Raw genomic sequence first — 21,155 nt, 5'->3', positions numbered from 1 at the left:
TAAATTAAGAACATAAAAATAAATCTACGAAGCTATTGGGCCAAACTAGGACGTCCGCAGAAAAGAGAGAGGAGGGGAGCCCCTGAAAGAAGGAAGAGTTCCCTTGATCAATTAACGGCTTAGAGTGACGGGTCAGCCCATGAGCATGTGGTAAATTGGCAAGGGGCCGCAACGGCAGCGTTTAGAAACACGAGACTTGTGTTGCGAGTGTTCGGATACCAGTACTCGAGCGAGTAGAGTACTCGTAGCTATCGATAACACAGAGGAAGAGAACGGGAGTTATCTAGAGAACCAGTGAACTGAACTAAGCGAGTGACGTGTAAAGCCCAATGGCTGCAGCTGCTGTGGCGCTGAACCACCATCTGCTCTGCGTCTCAAATTCAAGAACATCTTCATGGTTGCTTCAGAAAACTAGCTTGTTGAGCACTCGAAAGAAGGCTTGTCTCTCTTTAACTTGTTGCTCCTCATCTTCTTCTACTTCTCAGTCGGCTGAATCCAATGCTCGGACTGCTGAATCCTGTGTCAATTTGGGCCTCTCCCTCTTCTCCAAAGGACGGGTATTTATATGCTCTTACTCTTTTTCCTTTTTTCTTTTACAGCTATTACCATGGTTTCGAATTGTATTGCTTAGCGGTATTTCTAGTTTTGTTGAATTTTGGTTATTCTCGGTCCAATTTATTCCTATTTCGGTGTATCTTCGTTGTAGACAATACCTCTTGCTTTCGGCTGAAATGATTGAGCCAAGAACTTGAAATTTATCTTCTCCCTTAATTTTATGGGCACATTTCTCCGTAACAATGAATTTTTCAGGTTAAAGATGCTTTAGTCCAGTTTGACACAGCTCTTAGTTTAGATCCCACACCTATCGAGGCCCAAGCTGCACTCTATAACAAAGCCTGCTGCCATGCCTACCGGTGGGATTTTCTTTTTCCTTTTGCATAATTTGGCTTTTAATTTTGTTTCAATTCTGATAATTCACTGCAATGGAATTACTTATTTATTTTAATCTGATGTCATTCACCATATTGAATTGATTAATATAATAAACAAAGTAATACTTAGTCTGATATTCATTGGAAGAAAACAAAATCAGCAGACTGATGCTGCAAGTGCCCACATAAGTTCTGTCCTTTATTTCTTTCAGATAAAACATTAGGCGACCAAAAGATCTCTTTTTTTTTTTTATCTTTCTTGAAGTTGCTATTTTTTCTATGTGAACCATGGTTCGATGTAAATGTATATATAAGCATAAAGTATTACTAAGTTGAGCTAATTGGCCCTGTTTTTCATTCTTATCTTGAGGAAGAGGGGAAGGGAAGAAAGCTTCTGATTGCCTGCGTACTGCTTTAAGAGAATATAATCTAAAATTTGGCACCATTTTGAATGATCCAGACTTGGCTTCCTTCAGAGTTTTGCCTGAGTTCAAGGAATTGCAAGAAGAGGTCCTTCATACCTTGTCTCTCTTTCATTTTTTTTTTTTTTTTTTTTTTAATCTCCAACCTGCCAGATTATGCAATTGTATGCAATGTATATGTGTAACTGTTCTTTCAACTCAACTCAACTAAGCCTTTATCCAAAAAATTTGGGGTCGGCTGTATGTGTTTTCTAATCTCCACTGGTCTTTCAACACTTAAACTAAAGCCTAAGGGCAATGCTTATGAATTCACATAATGATTTCAGCTAGCCCTTGGCAATCAAGGATTGAAATCCCTAAGCTTTAAGTCTCGTAAATAATGTTATGTTGGCAGGCTAGGCTGGGAGGGGAAGATATAGGGTACAGTTTTCGTAGAGATCTCAAACTTATTAGTGAGGTCCAAGCACCATTTCGTGGGGTTAGGAGGTTTTTCAATGTGGCGTTCACAGCGGCTGCAGGAATTTCATTGTTCTTTACAATTCCAAGGCTCATTCGTGCAATTAGAGGTAGCGATGGTGCCCCAGACCTCTGGGAAACAGCTGGAAATGCTGCCGTTAATATTGGTGGTAAATACTTCAACCTTTTCCTGTCATATGAAGAAAAAATTGAGTTAATAGATGTATAAAGTCATTGGTGAGCTACCCTTGGCATTTTTTTCCCTCTCTATCTGTTGACTTACATAGGGCATTATTGCACTCAATATGATCATCAACTAGAGGCTTTTAGCTTGCTTCTAAAAGGACTAAGATTTGGAATCAGCAATCTACAGGCATCATTGTTCTCGTGGCCCTATTTTTGTGGGACAATAAGAAAGAGGAAGAACAAATTGCACAGATAACCAGAGATGAAACTCTATCAAGGTTGCCTTTGCGCCTTTCCACTAAACGGGTTGTTGAGCTTGTACAGCTTCGGGACACTGTTAGGCCGGTCAGTATCAGAAACTTCATTCTCCCCACAAATAAGTTGTTTACAATTTCCTTGCACTGTAAATGCACATTCCTTATATTGCTGCATTATCAATTTCAAGGGAGGTAAACGAGCCTTTTGCCCTTTTCTTTTAGTATTGTTTTTTCCATAAATTAATGAACTTAGTGCAATACTTTCTGTTATGATGAGCTTATTGAAGCATGAACCAAAGAATTATAATAATAATAATTAAAATGGGACAGGTTTTACTAGTCAGCAAGCATCTTAATTTCTTCCATCCATGACATTTGTAGCATCTCATCATGTTGGATCACTCAAATGCTGTCTTTTCAGTGCTCTAATTATGGCTTGGAATTAGGTAATTTTAGCAGGGAAAAAGGAGACTGTTTCTCTGGCTATGCAGAAGGCAGAGAGGTTTCGAACTGAGCTCCTTAGGCGAGGTGTTCTCTTAGTTCCTGTTTTCTGGGGTGAAAGTAGAGAACCAGAAGTGCAGAAGAAAGGATTTGGTGTTCCTGTGAAGGCAGCTGCTGCTCTTCCTTCTATTGGGGTAAGAAGCTGTGTCCCCTGCATTGTATTTCTTCCTTGGGCTCCTAAGGCTATGTGGAAAGTACTAAAGACGTATCTTATCATCTTGTATTAGGGAAATCGGAATAGAGGATTGGTTTCACTATAGCTGGTCTTAATTAGTTTAAGATTAGATTTAACTGAGAGGAGATTTTGTTCCAGTCCTGACTTAGATTTCATGGTACCATACAGGAAGATTTTGAGAAGCGAACTCAATCTGTAGTTTCAAAATCAAAATTGAAATCCGAAATTCGCTTTAAAGCAGAGGTTGTATCACCAATTGAATGGGAAAGGTCAGTTGCTACTCTTTTTTGTTAAATTTTTCTGTTGTTTCAAAATCCACCATGACACAAGTAATAAACGGTGCATTTTATGAAAGCCGATACTAGCTTGCATCTCATCCTTGTCTTCTTTTCTGTCTTCTCACATTCATCACCGTAATTTGCTTGCTTCAATGCTTAAAATCCTAAACTAGCTAGTATATTATTATTTTCTAATCCATTATAATAAAGTAATTATTAGTGGTAGAATAGATTATCTTCCTTGTTAGACTTTGTAGTGTCATCTGGTTAGTAATTTTTCCTAACTCATATAGGTGGATAAGGGATCAGCAGAAGTCTGAAGGAGTTACTCCGGGTGAGGATGTCTACATAATACTGCGCCTCGATGGTCGAGTTCGAAGATCAGGGAAAGTAAGTACATATTTTATCAACTACGCATCTTTGTGAGGGAAACTTGAAATGCATATCTTTGTTTTTACGTGATTTGGTTGCTGAATGAAAGAGCAAAGAACTGAAGCTTGAAATTCTAGAATTCATCAACAGCATAGAAACCTTGGATTGATTCAGGAATTCATTTCTTTCTTTAACCAGTTACCCAGCAGCAGCATTTGATCTCCATATGGAAGCTAGCAAAAGCTAGTAACTGAATATATATGCCCTCTTATAGTCATGTTGCTAGAGTGCTCTGGGTCAGCACGGCATTTATTTCACTAAAAACCTTTAACATTCTTACAAGAGGTTGAAAAAGACTAGGGTTTTAATAGGATTAGACATTTCTATATACCACCATTGTCGATAACTCATACATTACTGCAGGGCATGCCTGACTGGCAACAAATTGTGACGGAGCTGCCACCAATGGAAGCTTTGTTAAGTAAGCTAGAAAAATAGAAATTCCTGGCCCTGCAAACACTTCTTGAAAGATTTTTTTTTCCTCTTGTAATTATTGTTATTATATATTTTTATACCATCCATGGTGATTGCTCATCATGCCATCTCTGTCATACAAGTGACTTTTTATTAGAAAAGCTTATTCTCTTGGTCCTTGGAGCTGCTCAGTTCATCCTCTCTTTTTTTTTTTTTTTTTTAATTGCTATCATGTTGTAAATTTAACTTGCAAATATTGAAGAGAATGGAATGAAAATTTGGCAACTGAAAAAACAATGCTAGCACATGCATTCAGATGTAAGTTAGAGCTGGGAGTTTTATTTATTCAATTTCGGTTCAGATCACGAAGCCATTTCCTGTTGACCCTTGGTTTTGGATTCTTGAAAACTACGCTTCTTTGGGAGTGCAGTCTAGTTCTTCTTTTCATAAGATTTGAGGTCACAATGCACATCATAAAGAATTTGATCTTCGTTTATATATCTAAAGTAAATGGGTCTCTGTGAAACAGATAACCACCGAATGTATCCTTTATTATTTCTCTGAACCATTTAGTTAAACAGCTTCCAACTGTCCAAATGTCAGATTTCAAATCTAAATTTTACCAAAATGCGCTTTAATTTGTCTTCATACTGACCAATTTTGTTTCGTCTTTCTTCATTTGAAGCCAAAACCTAGAACCTATAATACCTTGAATGACCTTCTAGCATATCAAATCCCAAAAATCTTAAGCCCAAACTCTTAGGGACCACCATGTGCCTGGGAGCGAAGGATTTCTTTATCTGAGGCGTTTATGATTTATATTCGCCTGAATCAACATATTTGGTGAAGAATTATGACTAGTATAGCAGAAAGCCTTCCAAGTTCCACGGAAAAAGGTGCAAGTGAACTTGCACTTGGAGGAATACTGTTTTCTAAAGCAAACGTAGTTTAACCTTTTCTTTTTAACCAAGTATACCAAGTTTTTAAAACACCTTGTGGAAGGTCTCGACTCCTTTTGATCCAACATGGATGGATCATAAATTCGGCATTTATTCTCTGTTATTACATGTTTTGAACTGGCCCAATCAAGCCATTTTTCTTATCAAATTGTATCATTTTGTCTTTGGGTAGGTTTTGAATGATTCATCAATGATCCACCTTCCCTTGTTAAACTTGATTAAGTAAACAGCTTTCATGTTTTTAAAAAAAGATCATTTTTTCTTCCATTCCCAGGGCAGGTTCACACTTAACTAATATTATTCTTAGTCTGATTAAACCATTATTATTCTTATCAAATTGTATCATTTTGTCTTTGGGTAGGTTTTGAATGGGTCATCAATGATCCACATTCCCTTGCTAAACTTGATTAAGTATAAGGGCTTTCATGTTATTAAAAAAAAAAATCATTTTTTCTTCCATTCCCAGGTCAGGTTTACACTTAACTAATATTTTTCTGATTAAACCATTATTATTATTATTATAATCCTTAGAATAGGACGGCCAATCTGTTGAAGGTAGTTGGAGGAACCCTAGAGTAATTAAGCTTTATCCTTCCCACATGCCTCCTTTGTTAGCTAATTGTAGTTAGGGTGAGCATTCGGTTCAAACCGAACCTAACAGAACCAAATCATGAAAATTGTATTATTTTATAAACCGAACCGAATTAAAATGGATAAAAAATTGAATTAAATCAAACTGTCTTATTAATTTTTTAATTTAGATTTAATTTTCAAGTTATTTGGTTTGATTTTGATCTTGGTTTTAACTTAATAACTATTAATCAATGAAATTAAATAATTTATATATATATAATTACACATAATTCATAAATATCCCATAAAAATAATCAATTCAAAAATCAATAAAACTATTTGATTCAGTTCGATTTAACCGATTTTTTTTTTTCAAAATCAAACTGAATTGAAATAACTGAAATTTTTATAATATAAAACCGAACCGAATCAAACTGAATTATCTTAAAAATCAAATTAAATTACTGAATTAAGACAATTTAATTTAATTTATTTGATTTGAACTAAATAATGTTCACCCCTAATTATAGCGAGTCTTAAGTCAGTTCCGGAATATAAAGACATCATTATCCATCTAATTACGCAACTGCCACATCGATCCATTTTCTAAGCCTCACCAAATGTGGACTGCAAATTGAAGTTTTCTGCTGCCGACTGCTGAGTGTCATCTCTGTAAATAGCGAGAAAATAAGTGTCATTGTCCTTTCCCACTAACTTCTACTCTTAATCAAGTTACCCACCAGCCCTCGCAGTTCTATTTATACACAAAGGAAGAAACAAGAAGCAAAAATGGCCAATTCTTCCATCCTTCTCTTGACCTTCTACTTATTCCTCTCAGCTCTGATCATCTCCTCACCCACCATTGATGCAAGCGGAGATCACAAACTGAGCTGGATCCCGACAAAAGCCCGATGTCAAGGCTCTGTAGCAGAGTGCATGGGAGAAGATGAATTCCACATGGTCTCTGAGATTAGCAGGAGGTTACTTCAGACGGCCACCACACAGTACATAAGCTATGGAGCGCTGCAGAGGAACACCGTGCCATGCTCCCAGAGAGGTGCATCCTACTATAACTGCCAGCCAGGTGCGGAGGCCAACCCCTATTCCCGCGGTTGCAGTGCTATTACTCGCTGCCGTAGTTAAGGTTATTAAAACCTGCTGTTTCTATGGTCTTATTAATTTGTATTGGATTTCTTCCGTAGTTAAGGTCATTAAAACCTGCTGTTTCTATGTTCTTATTAATTTGTATTGGATTTGTTTTGTAAGATACATATAACATTGCAACAAACAGATGTTACATGTCTTAATAACTACTTTATTATGACCATGTTAAGGAACTTATGGTGGAGGTCGCCAGATGGCTGATGCCATAGAATGGCTTGTTTCATGTTTTTGTAGTAGAGCCTGTGATTTCTAATAAACGAGAGGGAAAACTTTCACTAGGAACACCGTCTGTTAACGAGTTATGATAGTCTAGACCCATTCTACATAGACCAATTCACACAAGCATGGTTTTTATATGCATTTGAGCATACCAAAAAATGGCCCTAGACAAGAGAGAGACCAATTCATAAAATAAAGTAGTTAGCATAAGGTAGTAGAGCTTTCCAAAATCTTCAAGAATGATTTCTTGATTCCAATGTGGACAAAGATCTGGCATTTCATTTAACTAGAGCAAAACAAAGTGAATCTCCCAAAGTTTGATCAAGAATCGGAACGTCGCTTAAAGGGCTGAATATAATTACATAAACGTGTTAATTATCCTGCCTCGAAGACCGGGGATTGCAGAGATAGGCCTATCAGTATGGTTCAAAAATTGCCAAGAGTATAAAATTGGTACATTATGGATCAAACATTGCCGAGAAGTGAAAATGCCGAGCCTTCTCAACTTAACTCCATTTGAAGATCAGGCATATGTCAAAAAAGATGATACAAAACAACCAGGCATTCAATCTGCAAATGTTAATAATAATGGGCTTCAACTGTGGCATCCATGGTTATAAATCTCTAAATTCAGTACACGGTACTACTACAGCGGGCAAAAATAAAGCTACTGCTCAGGTAGATCAGATTGTGGCTCATAACGCACAAAAATCTTTTCTATCGGCCAGCTACAACAGATCTATTGTTAAACAATATGAGTAACATCCTAATCACTTGTTGCCCGCAAAATCAATAAAAAAGTGAACAGGGATCATAACTATAAATCATCTCAGATTTGCAAGTTTTCCTCTACAACAGCGCCAGAAGTGACTCCCCAAACAGATTCTAAGAGACAAACTGCATGTGGGAATAACACAAATAGTAGATATAAAATTTTGATTCCTAAACCATAATTGAAAAAGAAAAAAGAAAAAGAAAAAAAAGGCATGAAACCATCTGCCACAGAACAAATCCACTTTGAATGACTCTAAGCTGAGTCTTCTTCTTGCTTGTCTTCGCCTGGCTTTTGCTTGGATGGGGTCAAAGGAGAAGGTGAGCCCTCCACTCCCATCTCTGCTCTCAAGTCATTTATGCTCTGCTCCAAGTCATTTATGCGAGTTCCCATCTCGTCAAGTGCATTGAAGTTAAGAAAACAAGGAATTCATTCACACATTTTGAATCATTGACACAGCTAAATAAGCATTAGGTTTGGGGGGGGGGGGGGGAGAGCGCGGGGAGGGTGCAGGCGCAAATATTTTTTTTCTAACATTTACATGGTAGCCATTCCGTCTTTATAGACCTAAAGAACTTAAACCCATAATCCAAAGTTCAGAATCATATTGTTTCCCATCAAAATAATCCTACTCGTCATCTAAGAATAGCAGCTGACCACCACAATATGTCCAAGACGTAATTGATCAAATAATCCCATTGAAAAGTCTCAACTAGGTTTCATCTTAAACAATTTGCATGAAGATATGCAACCAGATATAGTGAAAATCTCACGCAAGGACACCAGACAATATTTCCTTTATTATGTACGAGAGTGATCCATCAATTTCAATCACAAAGAAATTTAACATAAATTTATGTAGACAACTCATAACAAATGTTAAGGATATTCTTTGTAACAATGGAGTCGGACATTGTTTGGAACCTGGATTGCTGCAAACAAAATTTTAGTAAGCAACAATGGCAGAAAAACAAAGAACATGAATTCCAAGAAATGACTCACCATCTGCTGAAGAAGATTTTGCACCTGAAAAATTGATGCAAATAAGTTATCACTACAGCTCTTATAAGAAAAGCACAAATATACTCAAGCTGGAATAAACATAGGCATCACATAAAATAAGAAGGATTCGAACTATTAAAGAGATCAAGCCCTAAAGAATTTAAATATGATGAAACCATGTGAGCCAGACATATTCAGAGTTTAGACTATAATCTAACTTCGAAAGGCGATCAGACTTAAGCCAGCAAGGCCTCGAAAGCCTGACTAAAACCTCACCCAATTTGACAGGAGGATTAAGTACTAATAGGAATCACTCGAGTAAAGAAAAATTCAAGGAACTCACAAAAGCAGTCATATCAGCAGTGCTTTGCTTCGGATCTTCTGAATCATGTCCGTCCTACAAAAGCAAAAATAAATAAAATTGATCCCATTACAATGTCAACACATACATTAACGAATAATTTGCAAGACAGAAGTGATCTAAACATATCGGAGAGTTGAAACCCTAGCGGTTTAAAATATGCAAAATCAAACAATTTACTAAAAACGGACCACAAATGTAGGATTATAATAGAGCTTGATGATAAATTTTCATGTGGAATTAGCAGAAAAGAGCTTTACCATTGTTTGCTAGCTGATCTCCGATTTCCTTTGCTTTGCTCGGCCGCTAACCGTACAGTGCCTAAGATGCGGAGCGTTTGGTGACGGAGGAGTGGGAAATGAATGGATTTCGATTTCTCATATAGGTGAGGTGGCCAAGCCTTTTTAAGTTCCAGAGTGATAACGCATATTTACCGATATGCCATTGCTCTATTTGAATTTTGAAAATTCAAACTGGGACGTTTTTTTTTTTTTTTTAATTATAGTAAGAGCTTGTTTGAATTAACTGTTGAGTTAGTTGATAGCTGTTATTGTTGGCTGATAGCTATTTTATATTAAGTATTTAGTAAAATTATAATTAACTGTTGTTATTAATATATGAAATGACTAATAAGAGTATATATCATATAATTTATTTTATTATTTAAATAAATATAAAATTATAAATTTATTACATTATATTATTTATTTTATTATTAAATTAAATATATAATTATTAAATTAATATATTATATTATTTAAATAAATATATAATTATTAATCTTTTATATTATATCATTTATTTTATTATTGAAATAAGAAAATAATTATTTTTTAAGATAATTAAATAATTTTAAAAATATAGATAAATAATAAAATAATTATTATTATTATTAGAAAAATTTATAATTAATTTTAAGTTTTTGAATATAAATAAATATTTTATATTTTATGTTATTAATAAAAAATATTTTAACAAAGTTGAAATACGTTGATTAAAATATTAAAATTACAAATAAAAAAATAAAAATATTAATAATATTAATTTTCAAGTTAAATAAAAAAGAATAATATGGTCAAAATAAAAAATAAAATCAGATCAGCTATCAGCTGATGAGAAACAGTTCTAAAAATAGAGTTGATACAAACTGCAGCTGATGGGTATCATATCAGCTGCCTATTTTTTTAAACTTGTTAAACACCACAATTTACCTATTTGAGTGTCTATCAGCTATCAGCTGCACCCAACAAGTAAACCAAACACCCCCTAAATAACTTTTTTTTAGTAGAGAGGATCGGGTTGTTAAATATCTTAAATAAAAAAAATTTAAAATTGATAAGATGTAGTAATTTTAATAATTTCTACATATTATTATTTTAAAAAAATTATATATTATAATATAAAGAATTAAAATAACATTGCAAAGCACCTTAGTCCATAAAATAACTAGTGAAGTATGACTAGCAAACTTTTTTTAAATCAAATGTGCATTGCACTATTACATTAAATAATTTATTTTAAATATGATTTAGCTTTAATAATAATAATAATAAGTTTTAATTTATAACTGTTATAATTTATGATAAAAAAAAATGAAATTGCCTTTTAAATTAAAAATTGGAATAAATTACAAGTTGTCTCTATGAGTTTATGAAAAATCACAAGTCAATTTTTATATTCTTAAATTCTATTTGACAATATTAATTATTTTAATAATTATTAATTATAAATTATTAACTATTAAAAGGTATGTTAATAGTTAACTGTTTATTTAGTAATTTAAAAAAATATTCAATAAAAATAGCTTTTAAATTTACGATTAAATATAAAAATAGTGATATCATCTTATTGAACTTATTCAAAATAACCTCTAAATATTAGTATAAATATTATGTTATTAAATAATATAAATAAAAAAAATTAGTATTTTGATTAGGATAAAACATTAAAAGTTAACTTAAAATTGTTGCTAATCAGGATCTTAATTTAAAAAAAGTACATCTCCAAAATCTAATTCTATCAACATATTAATCTTTTTATTAAAATTAATCTATTTTATTGTCAGTCAACCCAAGATCAGAGTAGTCAACACTAATATAAAATTTTAACGCCAAAAATGTTCAATGAATTTGGTGAAAAAATGTGAGGGACTTTTCCCTCCAATGAGGTGAGATTTTTTTCTTGACCAGAACAATTAGGTGAGATTATGCTCATAGTTATAAGGATTATATGACCTAATCTTTTAGAAGGATTATATGACCTAATCTTTTAGATACAATTTTAATCTGAGATAGAATGTTGAAAATCGCATTTGATCATTTCTGAAAGGTAATAGAAAGTTAATCTTATTTCTGTAACCCTAATTGATCTCTTAAACCTTTAGGGATTCCTTCGAAACCTAAGGTGATTTAATTTAGGAAAATGTCAATCACAAGTAGAATACCTGAATATGATCCACAAGTGTGGAAAGATGGCAGCCGTAAAGGTCTTTAAAATAGAGAGGAACCAAAACTGCTTATACTGTTCTTACCGATGTAACGTTTGCGATTCTTTTCTTGGCTGGTGTTACCAGGTTTTCGACTAGTATTGTAATGCGAGGCGAAGGAACGTTGATCAGGCGGCGGATCTACAAGAAGACCTGTTCCCATGTTCCCACAAATGATAATCCAACAGTAATCAAACCTACATATTCCTACCCATGTTCTCCTCGCTGGATAACATTAAATTCATTTCCTCTACGGTAACTACCTCAAGAAGGCAAGATCCTTGATGATTTATTGAAAATCAACTTTGAGCAAAAGTGATCTCTATTGGCCAAACAAATGTGAAGTGAAGTGGTCAATATTAAGCAAATGCAGAAACTCGATGTCATATAATTTCACAAAAATGTTCTAGTATTTTCCACTTACTAAATCAAAAAGAAACTCGGTCTTTTGCACCATACAGTCAAATAAGAAGTACCAAAAGTGGATGAATACGCGCCCAAGGTTGAATGCTCTTGATATATATGCAATTGGATGGGACACTAAAAAGGGCAGCCCGAATGGAATCTGCAGAACCATTCACCAAGCATGTGGAAATAAAGGAACTATTACTAAGTCAATGCCCTCCGCACAACATCAATTGCAGTATTACTCCAACCCACATAACAGCATTGGGAAATAGATTAAATGATATTGCTATCTTGCTTTTCACGATAAAAACAATCTACTAATTTTGTGAGAAAATCACAATTTTTAACACGTGACTTTAACATGCATTCTGTGCCTGCATAGAAAGCAGTCTTTCAGGGGAACAAAAAAGATAGACACCTGTGCTGCACCAGTTAAAGCCAATATCACCCCAGTAATATCCATGGCCTGTGAAAAAGTGTTTACAAGAACAATGAATAGTGGAAAACTCTAAGAAATTCAAATAATTGGATGTTAATGTACTTTTAACATAAGAAGCAACAAAGGTGGAGAATAGAGGACGACATTCATCTTTATTGAAACAGCCCCACTATACAAATAAAGAACAGTTAAACCAACTTCATCTGATACCAAAATCTTGCAGCAAATGTCAACTGGAAAGAATCAGGCCCAGATGCCAATGCAGCGTGGAGAAGAGTCATTGCAAAACAGTCATTAAAAAGACGAAGCACAAAGATTGAGTGCACTCCTTTTGAGAGGCAAAGCAAGATGAGAGCCCACCATGGAAGCTGCAAGAAATTTTATTAAAATACAAGATTTATTCGAGCCCAATAAAGAAGGAAACTAGCAAAGAAGAACCAAGCACCACTGTATGGGTGTGTACTAGGCACCTTTTTCAGAAAACAAGAACTAAGCACCAATTATCACAAAACAAGAAAAAATTATCATACCTCATCAGTCTTCACAGAGATGAATAAGGTGATACCCGGATTAATGATGTATAAGATGCCAAACAAGATCCATTGACCAAATCTAGTACTAATAGCCAGTTCCTAACTTATTGATGAGTAATCATTATTTTGAAAATTATTTTTTAACAATATTTAAAAAAAAAATTTCAGCCTCCGCTCCATTCCCAAACAGGCCTAAGTTTGATGAATAAAACTATCTCATCTATCGCTGGCCCAGGATCAGGAATTAGACAAATCCAATTCGCGTGAGGAAAACCGTGGGCTCCTTGTCCCTCTTTTCTTTTTTTTTTTTAAGGCTTCCTTTGCAACTGATCCACGCACCAACAAAACGAAATCTGAGCAGCCCACCAGGATCAGGAGACAAGGACGTGAGGCAGACCACCTCCTCTCTCGTGCCAAAAGTAGCTGCATAGCAATCCGTGCCTTGCACACAGTGTTCGCCTTCCATCACCCTTCTGTCGACACGTAACTGTGACAGCGCCACAGGATAAAGCCACGTTTCACTAAACTCAGCACATCGGTCACCGCTGCCCGCATGTCAACGCTGGCATTATGCATTCCCTTCTTCCAAGCTTCATGTCAAACGTCCACTTAATCCAACGGCAAATGTGAACTTCACATTCAGTTTACGAGTCAAAATCTGCCGCGTAGCCAAGTATTGTCACTGTGACCGTAGATGATGGGCCTGCAACGAGGAAAGCTGAAAAATGAGAGTAATTTCCAACGCTCTAAATCATCATTTGGTAATTTGCAGCAGTAAGCTTTTTCAGGGACAGGTATCAAAAGCGGTCACCAAAAGTGGAAAAATGGCAGAATCTGAGGTGAAATCACAAACAGAAATGGTATACCATATTCGCCTTTTCTCTTCGCTTCATCTACATCTATGCGTGTCATTTTTCTGTTTGGCTGCCGAGAATTAATTAGTGGGAAACCTGATAATATATAATTTTGTTTTTGGAAGGTTCAAGATAACGATAAAAAACTCGAGTATTTAGATTTCGTTCAAGTGGCTGCGATCAACGTTATAGTCTGTTTCTCAACCATATATGACTACGCGAAGGAAAACTCCGGTCCGCTAAAACCGGGGTTACAGGCCATCGAGGGCACCGTTAAGACTGTCATCGGACCAGTATACGAGAAGTTCCTCGACGTTCCGTTTGAACTTCTCAAATTCGTCGATCGCAAGGTCTGTATTCTAATATTCTTCCCACTCCCAGTCCCAAAGTGTTTCTCTCGTGGTAGATAATCACATTCACAGGTTTTCGGGGCTCACGTGCTATACAGGTTGACGATTATCTAAGCGAATTAGAAAAGCACGTGCTGTCCCTGGTGAAGAAGGAATCAAGCCAAGCTAGAGCCATGGCTTGTGAAGTTCAGCGCGCTGGCATGGTGGACGCAGCAAAGAGCATTGTGAAGACGATGTTTACAAAGTATGAGCCGGCGGCTAAGGAGCTATATTGCAAGTACTAACCGGTGGCGGAGCACTACACCGTGTCGGCCTGGCATTCGTTGAATCGGCTTCCTCTATTTCCTCAAGTTGCCCGGATCGCAGTCCCCACTGGTGCTTATTGGTCTCAGAAATACAATGAAGTGGTTTGTTACACGGCGGATAGAGGATACTCGGCCGCGGCGTATCTGCCCTTGATCCCTGTCGAGAGGATTGCTAAGGCGTTTGTTGAAGGCGTTAATGCGTCCACCATCCTTACCAATGAGGAGGCCGTCACGGTGCAATGAAAGTTATTATCATTATTTGTGTTGTTTCCAACTCCTCGGGTCACTCAATTTGTCAATAAAAGTAAAACTTTATAAAGATTAATGTCAATAGTTTTTTAATTATCCCATTTCATTTCGTTAGGACTGAAAGGCATATAATCAATTTTGATATTGATAATGTGGTGATTTCACTGGTGAGGAAATAAGATAAACGCAAAGTTATTGTGATGGGACCGTAGCAATGGAAATTTTCTTTCCAATGCTTATTGACTCGCCATGACTGACTTTTGTCTTTCCAATTCTCAGATTTTTATTCCCCAGAGGAAGATAGACTCAAGATATATCCACACGACTCTCAGCAATGAAGGGTTCCCGCAAGATCTTTGAAGATTTCTCCCCAGAAAGCTTTCTGAACCCTTTCACACAAGCAAAGAAATCTTTCAGTGATCCACCAATATTTTAGATGACATCTAAGACTACGAATTATTGACTCAACAAGCTACTATCCATTACAGAAGTATCATTAGAAAAGACTGTTCACTTCTCAAGTAGATAAATGCTGAATGCAAAGCTCACATGTGAGAGACTTAACACTATATATACTACCCAAAAGTTTTCCTTCACAAATGCAGAGGTCACGGGGTGCGGGCCATCCAACACAAACAGCGTCATTACAAATTACAGGCTCCCAAGAATAAACCTCCAGTTTATGCATAATACAGAACTTTCGTAACAATAAACTTGCAATAAATAAAGAATCTAGAAACTATCTTTTACGACAGACAAGTGACAGCTTCCTAATGGCAACAATCCAAACCTTTAGAGAATACTTGTCATCCAACCTTCAGATGTTTGTTGGGTTATGTCAATGGTCATCAGGGATCATCCACCATCTGATTGTTGACTGTGCATTGGGTAGTCCTACCTAGCCCAACCGACCCAGCATCTTGATCGTTGATGAAGAGGCAACACATCTTTCGCTTATTTTTAATGATGACTGCTGCCCCTCGAACCTTCGCATGATCAACTTCGTAGGCTCTCCAGCATTCCCAACCTAACTCTCCGCTCCAGCACTCTATCATAATGGGACTGAAAGCTTCGAATATTCTTCTACTTCTTAAAGTCAAATCAGAGCCAAAAGCTAAAGAAAGAGGCGCTGTAAACGAAGAGAACAACGTTTTTGATTTCCATAAAAGAGGGGGAGAAATTTTATGGGTTTGCTTTATGAAATCTAAAATAAACAAAAATATAAAGGATAGGAAAATCACAGTACATGCACTCTCTTAGCAGCTCCGGCCACAGAAAATTAGATCATTAACAGAAATCGTGAGTAGAAGTTAAGAATCATCAAAATATCTGCAAATTTGCTCTGCTTTAACAAAGTGAATCACAATTCACAGTTTCAGAAGTAGAGTGATAGAAAGCTCAATTGCACCCGGAGAGAGCAGCGGTAGTGCAAGAATTAGAAACAAAGCTTCAAAAATTTCTAATTATTTGATATCAAAGCATGGAAATCAAGACTTCATAGGAATATGAAATCATCAAACGACTTATTTGCAAACCTGAATTAGTGATGGGTATGGTGTGAGTTGGGGGGACAGCAGGCAGTAAAAAGGGAGAAGGAAGGCTGCAAATACAATTTCAGAAGGCATTCAACCACATCACAAAGAAACAGTTTTCCTCACAAGATGTGCAGCCAAGTAGCTGAGAGAAAAAATCCACCCTAGGGTCTTCCTTTCATATATCTTATAGATAGATTTGTTAAGACAAAAACCAGGTTAGCAAATTTGGCATCAGATGAAAAATTTCACCATACAAGAAACGCAATGGTGCACCAATAGCATCACAATACCACCATATTTAAACAGTGCAAAAGAAACAAGAAAAATATTATAATTTCCTCATGAATCCAACTCATATTTAATACATTTCATCACGCAATATAACATGAACCTGATATTGATAAGATCAATAAGTTCTACATGAAAGAAAATTCAGCATTATTGAAATCCAAATCAAGCTCAACACGTTATCTAATCTATGATGCTGAATGAATGCGATACATTGCATCAATGAAAAAAAAATGCAGGATCTAGTACATTGAGTAATTGTCACTAACCCCTGGCCTAATGCTTTTATAGATAGACATTGCAATGGGAAGAAGACCCGCAAGTGCAATCTGAAGTTGTTCAGAGCTGCTTGTTCGGACAGTAATTTGTCCGCTCAGCTTGTTGTTCAATCCTGCTCGAACAGCTATCTTAGAACTCCTTCCAATGGAAAATTGGGATTGAAGGTTGGCCCCCAATGCCAAGTCCCCCCTCCACTTCACTAAAGACAAGCCCAGGGAGGATTGGTCCTGGCCAATTGGATAATCTGCTTCACTTAGCCGCACTTCCAAATTGGCTCCATATGCAGAATCACCCTGAGAAAGGACAGTCCCAGTGCTACCAACCAACATCAGGCGCTTTCCAAGTGCAATTTGATCCTCAAGTTTAAAACCACTAGCCACATTTTGGCCCAAAAATGTAACAGATACCCCAGCAGTTGTCTTGTTTGCCTTGAAATTTTTTAGTTTAGTCTCACCTCTAAAGATGTAGGCAAGTTGCTTTCCAACATTTTGAATGTCAAACCCTGCCATGCTAGACCCATTCTCCCCATGCTTTGCAGAGATTGAAGAATCCAAATGGATGCTGAATTCTTTCTTATCCTTAGTTACTTGAACAGAGACTGCTGCTGGAAATCGACTAGCAACAGCTAGACTATGTTCAACGTTGATACCATCATACCCACAATCATGGTCCCAACCATGGGTGTCGAGAACTGGCCTTGCCAGAATCTGTGAAGTTTGTTCCAAAAACCGATACCTATAAGCTGGATTATCACCATCAAATGAAGGTGGCAGGACCATATCAGGTAATGGAACAGGCACAGCAGCTGGAGCTCCATTATCTGGATCAGCATCTTCTCCATTGTAATCATATTCATCTGCAGCAAACTTTCCTTTCTTCTTGATCTCTCTCATTCTCTTCAACTCTTCTCTCCATTGCTTTTTCTGTAGGAGCTTCACACGATAATCATATTCCTCAAAATATGCTTTCTTCTGCTCCTTGCTAAGCTTAGCAAGCTGAGTTTTCCTAAGAGGTTTGAATGGTGGGAGCTGATCATACTCATCATCTTCTTCTTCCTGATCAGAATCAAAGTCAGCCAAGTCAATGTCAGAATCAACATTGTCAACCCCTTGGTCAGCAGAGAGTTTAGGATGTGGACGGGACTGCAACAACCAAGACAATAGGTATGGAAGGGGAGGTGAACGAGTGCGGAAACCAAAAAGCTTCCGGCGGTCAAATGGATCTTGAGGTTTAGAAAGAGAACTTGCTTCAGATAAAATCTTCATAGAGTAGCACAACAACAGTAACTGAGGTCTCCAACTTTGACCATTAGGGAGCACCTTTTGTCCATCTCTGTTTTTCCGACAAGAAGGATGATTCTCTACAAGAGATACAGGATTCATCAAACTTGGATTCATCAAACGCAAATCACCAACAGCTTGCCCAATAGACTGCTGAACCATATGAGAGCGCTGAGCAACAAACACCTCATAGCTCAAAGGGGAACCAGAAGGTCCATCTGGAGGTGCTGAAGCACCATGGGTTAGAGTAACTACAGCATTTCGCCAGATTGAAGAGCCAAGAGAACTAGTGATGGATCTCAGCAATGGCAGATCATTAAGATCCCTGGTTTGGGTGTCAAGCCTATCAACGTAAAGGACAACATCTGGAGGACAATTCTTCATGAACTTCTTTATGGAAGTCAATATTTTGCGGTTTAACCCTTGTTCTGAACCAGAAGACTTGAGACCTGGGCTATCAATTACCCTAATCTTAACTCCACCTACCACACCAGTTATTTCTCTAACAGAATTAGTTGCAGGTTCAAATGCATGGATTGGGGACTTCTCCTCACCAAAAATAGAATTTATTGTAGCACTCTTGCCCACCCCCGTTTTCCCAAGGACAAGTATGTTCAAGGAAATGTCCAAATCATCTTTCCCCTCTGCTTCAAGCTGCAAAGCTGCTCTCTTTGCAGCATCAAGTCTAAACAGTTGATTGGTTTGCCTCCCTGCGAGAAGGGCCAAACGGTATAAAACCTGTGCAGCTATCGACTCTTCTGGCGAATGACCTAGTCTGTGAACAAGCCTAAAAAATTTCACCCTTATCTGCTGCAACTTTTCCAGTTTCTTTTTCTCTTCTTCACTCAAGCTGGCATTTGAGTCCCCCCCATTTGTGAGACCGGAAGAAGTTGAAAAATTTGGCCGATTTGGTCGTGCAGCAGGTTTCACAGGTCGAAGCGAGGACCCCAAACCTGCAGGTCGCTCAACAGAAAAGAGCCTGGTTCCATCTTGAGAGGTCACAGTGACAGTGTCATCCTCTGAGCCAGCACTAGTTGCTGCTTTCAAGAGGGCTGCCAAGGCAGCAGAATCAAACAGCTCTTTCCCCTCACCTTCCTCATCAGTGTCTACTTCCTCATCTGAGTCTGTCACAAGTTGACCATCAATTCTCTGTGAATGATCATGAGAATTCTCTGCACCAGAATAAGAACCAGCACCAGAACCTTGCTCCAACCTCTCCAAGAATTTGGCAGCTTCAGAGCTTCCAAAAATCATTGCATCAGTCTCACCATCTGTCACCGATCCATCATTCTCACCTTCTACACCTTGATGATTCTTTTCTTCAATTTCAGCATCTAGTTTAAATTCCGCATTTGTAACAGCAATTGATTCTGCAGATTCAAGTAAATCAGCTTTGACTGATAGTTCATCTTCCAACTTTTTGCTTGCAGCACTCACATAAAGTTCTACATCATGAACAGCACGTGTTTGTGCAGTTTCCTCAATATAATCAGTGGCCAGAGTTCCATCTCTATCCCCTACATCAACCTCCACTGAGGTCTCAATCTGTTCCATTCCATTACTGTCCACTTCTGCAACTTCAGTCTTGAAACCAGTAATAGCTTCAACATTTTTCTTGGTTTCAATATTCAAATTAACTGGTTCTTCCATATCACTACTAACCTTATCAAAACAATTGTCCGGAGGCACACCATCATCAACTGGAACCTCTGCTCCTTTAATTTCAGAATACTTCCCTCCCTCCGCATCTCCAACAACAGCCACTCCCGACCCTGGCAAAGTGGCATGTACAGCCTCCAGAAACGAGTCCCCTCCACTAGTAAATTTCCCAGTGTCAACTTTTTCATTCCCACCACTGAAAAACTCTCCCTCTTCAACAGCCTCGCCCCCATAAACTTCTGCTTTCTTCCCTTCAGCAGCTTCTGCATCCAACTGACTCCCCTCGACTCCTAGCTTCTCAGTCTCCTTCTCAAACAAATTCATATCCAGACCCTTGCCGATTTCCACCGAAACCTCCTTTCCTTCCACAATATCAATTCCATTTTTTTCCACAGAACCCTGAGCCCAAATCATCTCTAAACCCTTGTCCTCATCCCTAACCAATTCACCCTTCTCCAGGCTCCCAACTTTCGACTGTCCAACAACATATTTATCATCATTATCTTTTTCATTCGCCAATGATGTCCATACCGGCTCTTCACTTTTAAGTGCCGGAAATTCCACAGGGTCAACAAAAGCGGAACCAGCACCACCCCATCGAAAGTGGTTTTGTGGGGTTTCCCGGAGGGTAACTGGCTTCTCCGTCTCCATTTCAACGTCCTCTTCACCACTCACAAACCTCCCATCGCTACTCCCACTACTAACGTTATTGTTATTATGATCAGCAACCTCTAAAGTATAATTCCTAACTGAATTATCAATAACAGAATGATTTGAAGAAGGCGAAGATGACGAGGAAGTATAAGAAGAATGAGGAGAACCTGATGAGTTAGAGAGATGCGACGGCGTTTCTGGTACATAAGGCTTGGAGTCCATGGCGCTAATAACACGAAGAAGCAAACAGGGGTAGAGCTAGGGTTTTTGGAAGCTGCGAGTAATTGTGATACCAAGCAATGATAAGAGAAGATTGAGAGCGAGATAAGGTTGGCAAGTGTGTGAAACTACAAATCTCTCTCTCTCTCTCCTACCCTTGAGGCTTGAGGTCGAGGGGTTCAGATATGGGCTTTGGGCTTCTCAGGGGTTAAATGACAGATGTATCCCTTGGTCGGCTTATCTGCTCCAATTGGAGAAAGATTTGTAATTTGTTGGAATTTTCAGGAGAATCCTATCAGATCACGCAAATTATCATTTCAAATCCTCTTTAAATTTCGATTTTATTTTTTCCCATTTTTCTTTAATTTTTTATCTAAAATTATTTAAAAAGAAAAAAAAAATTGATATTTCCATATCGAAAACTGTTATTTTAGAAATAAATAAAATTTAAATTTCTAACATTTTCAACAGTTGAACCCATAATATATCCAACGGCTGAGTTGGGGAGTATCTTG

The 21,155-nt window shown here is 37.3% G+C and overlaps 4 protein-coding genes and 1 pseudogene across 5 annotated transcripts; 3 read left to right on the top strand and 2 right to left on the bottom strand.

Annotated features, from left to right (window-relative positions):
- The first annotated feature begins 247 nt into the window (after positions 1–247).
- Positions 248–4,244, top strand: LOC110632989 (protein LOW PSII ACCUMULATION 1, chloroplastic). Its single transcript, XM_021781409.2, has 9 exons — positions 248–557; positions 811–914; positions 1,307–1,442; positions 1,749–1,980; positions 2,184–2,341; positions 2,700–2,888; positions 3,098–3,198; positions 3,501–3,597; positions 4,003–4,244. Exons 1-9 carry the CDS (start codon positions 330–332, stop codon positions 4,075–4,077), a joined length of 1,320 nt encoding a protein of 439 aa, XP_021637101.2. The 5' UTR covers positions 248–329; the 3' UTR covers positions 4,078–4,244.
- A 2,038-nt stretch (positions 4,245–6,282) lies between these two features.
- LOC110632996 (protein RALF-like 33) lies at positions 6,283–7,031 on the top strand. The gene has a single exon (XM_021781418.2). It carries the CDS (start codon positions 6,375–6,377, stop codon positions 6,726–6,728), a length of 354 nt encoding a protein of 117 aa, XP_021637110.1. The 5' UTR covers positions 6,283–6,374; the 3' UTR covers positions 6,729–7,031.
- A 514-nt stretch (positions 7,032–7,545) lies between these two features.
- Positions 7,546–9,523, bottom strand: LOC110632997 (heat shock factor-binding protein). 2 transcript variants are annotated; one of them, XR_009151133.1, is made up of 5 exons: positions 9,364–9,523; positions 9,086–9,139; positions 8,743–8,766; positions 7,962–8,672; positions 7,546–7,865 (listed from the first exon to the last, which is right to left on the bottom strand). XR_009151133.1 is itself a non-coding variant. In XM_021781421.2 (5 exons), the coding sequence occupies exons 1-5, from the start codon at positions 9,364–9,366 to the stop codon at positions 7,996–7,998; spliced, it is 270 nt and encodes an 89-aa protein (XP_021637113.2). In that variant the 5' UTR covers positions 9,367–9,523; the 3' UTR covers positions 7,546–7,995. The 2 variants fall into 2 exon arrangements, 1 of the variants encoding a protein (XP_021637113.2); XM_021781421.2 differs by having other exon boundaries at positions 7,546–8,141; positions 8,630–8,672.
- Positions 9,524–13,382: 3,859 nt separating this feature from the next.
- LOC110632980 (stress-related protein-like) lies at positions 13,383–14,822 on the top strand (annotated as a pseudogene).
- Positions 14,823–16,574: 1,752 nt separating this feature from the next.
- LOC110632979 (translocase of chloroplast 159, chloroplastic) lies at positions 16,575–20,804 on the bottom strand. The gene has a single exon (XM_058152664.1). The coding sequence runs from the start codon at positions 20,641–20,643 to the stop codon at positions 16,792–16,794; it is 3,852 nt and encodes a 1,283-aa protein (XP_058008647.1). The 5' UTR covers positions 20,644–20,804; the 3' UTR covers positions 16,575–16,791.
- Between the last annotated feature and the right edge of the window lie 351 nt (positions 20,805–21,155).

The sequence above is a fragment of the Hevea brasiliensis genome, chromosome 9 (genome assembly GCF_030052815.1).
Source record: "Hevea brasiliensis isolate MT/VB/25A 57/8 chromosome 9, ASM3005281v1, whole genome shotgun sequence".
In the NCBI taxonomy this organism is placed as follows: domain Eukaryota; kingdom Viridiplantae; phylum Streptophyta; class Magnoliopsida; order Malpighiales; family Euphorbiaceae; genus Hevea; species Hevea brasiliensis.
The sequence above is the reverse complement of the archived record's forward strand: the minus strand, read 5'-3'. Positions and strand labels throughout refer to the sequence as shown.

Coding starts and splice junctions, on each gene's coding strand:
- LOC110632989 (XM_021781409.2), top strand. CDS start 330: ATGGCTGCAGCTGCTGTGGCGCTGAACCACCATCTGCTCTGCGTCTCA. Junction 1,981..2,183: donor TGCTGCCGTTAATATTGGTG/GTAAATACTTCA, acceptor AGCAATCTACAG/GCATCATTGTTCTCGTGGCC. Junction 3,598..4,002: donor GAGTTCGAAGATCAGGGAAA/GTAAGTACATAT, acceptor ACATTACTGCAG/GGCATGCCTGACTGGCAACA.
- LOC110632996 (XM_021781418.2), top strand. CDS start 6,375: ATGGCCAATTCTTCCATCCTTCTCTTGACCTTCTACTTATTCCTCTCA.
- LOC110632997 (XM_021781421.2), bottom strand. Junction 8,767..9,085: donor CTGCTGATATGACTGCTTTT/GTGAGTTCCTTG, acceptor TCAATTTTTCAG/GTGCAAAATCTTCTTCAGCA. Junction 8,673..8,742: donor AAAATCTTCTTCAGCAGATG/GTGAGTCATTTC, acceptor TTTTGTTTGCAG/CAATCCAGGTTCCAAACAAT.
- LOC110632979 (XM_058152664.1), bottom strand. CDS start 20,643: ATGGACTCCAAGCCTTATGTACCAGAAACGCCGTCGCATCTCTCTAAC.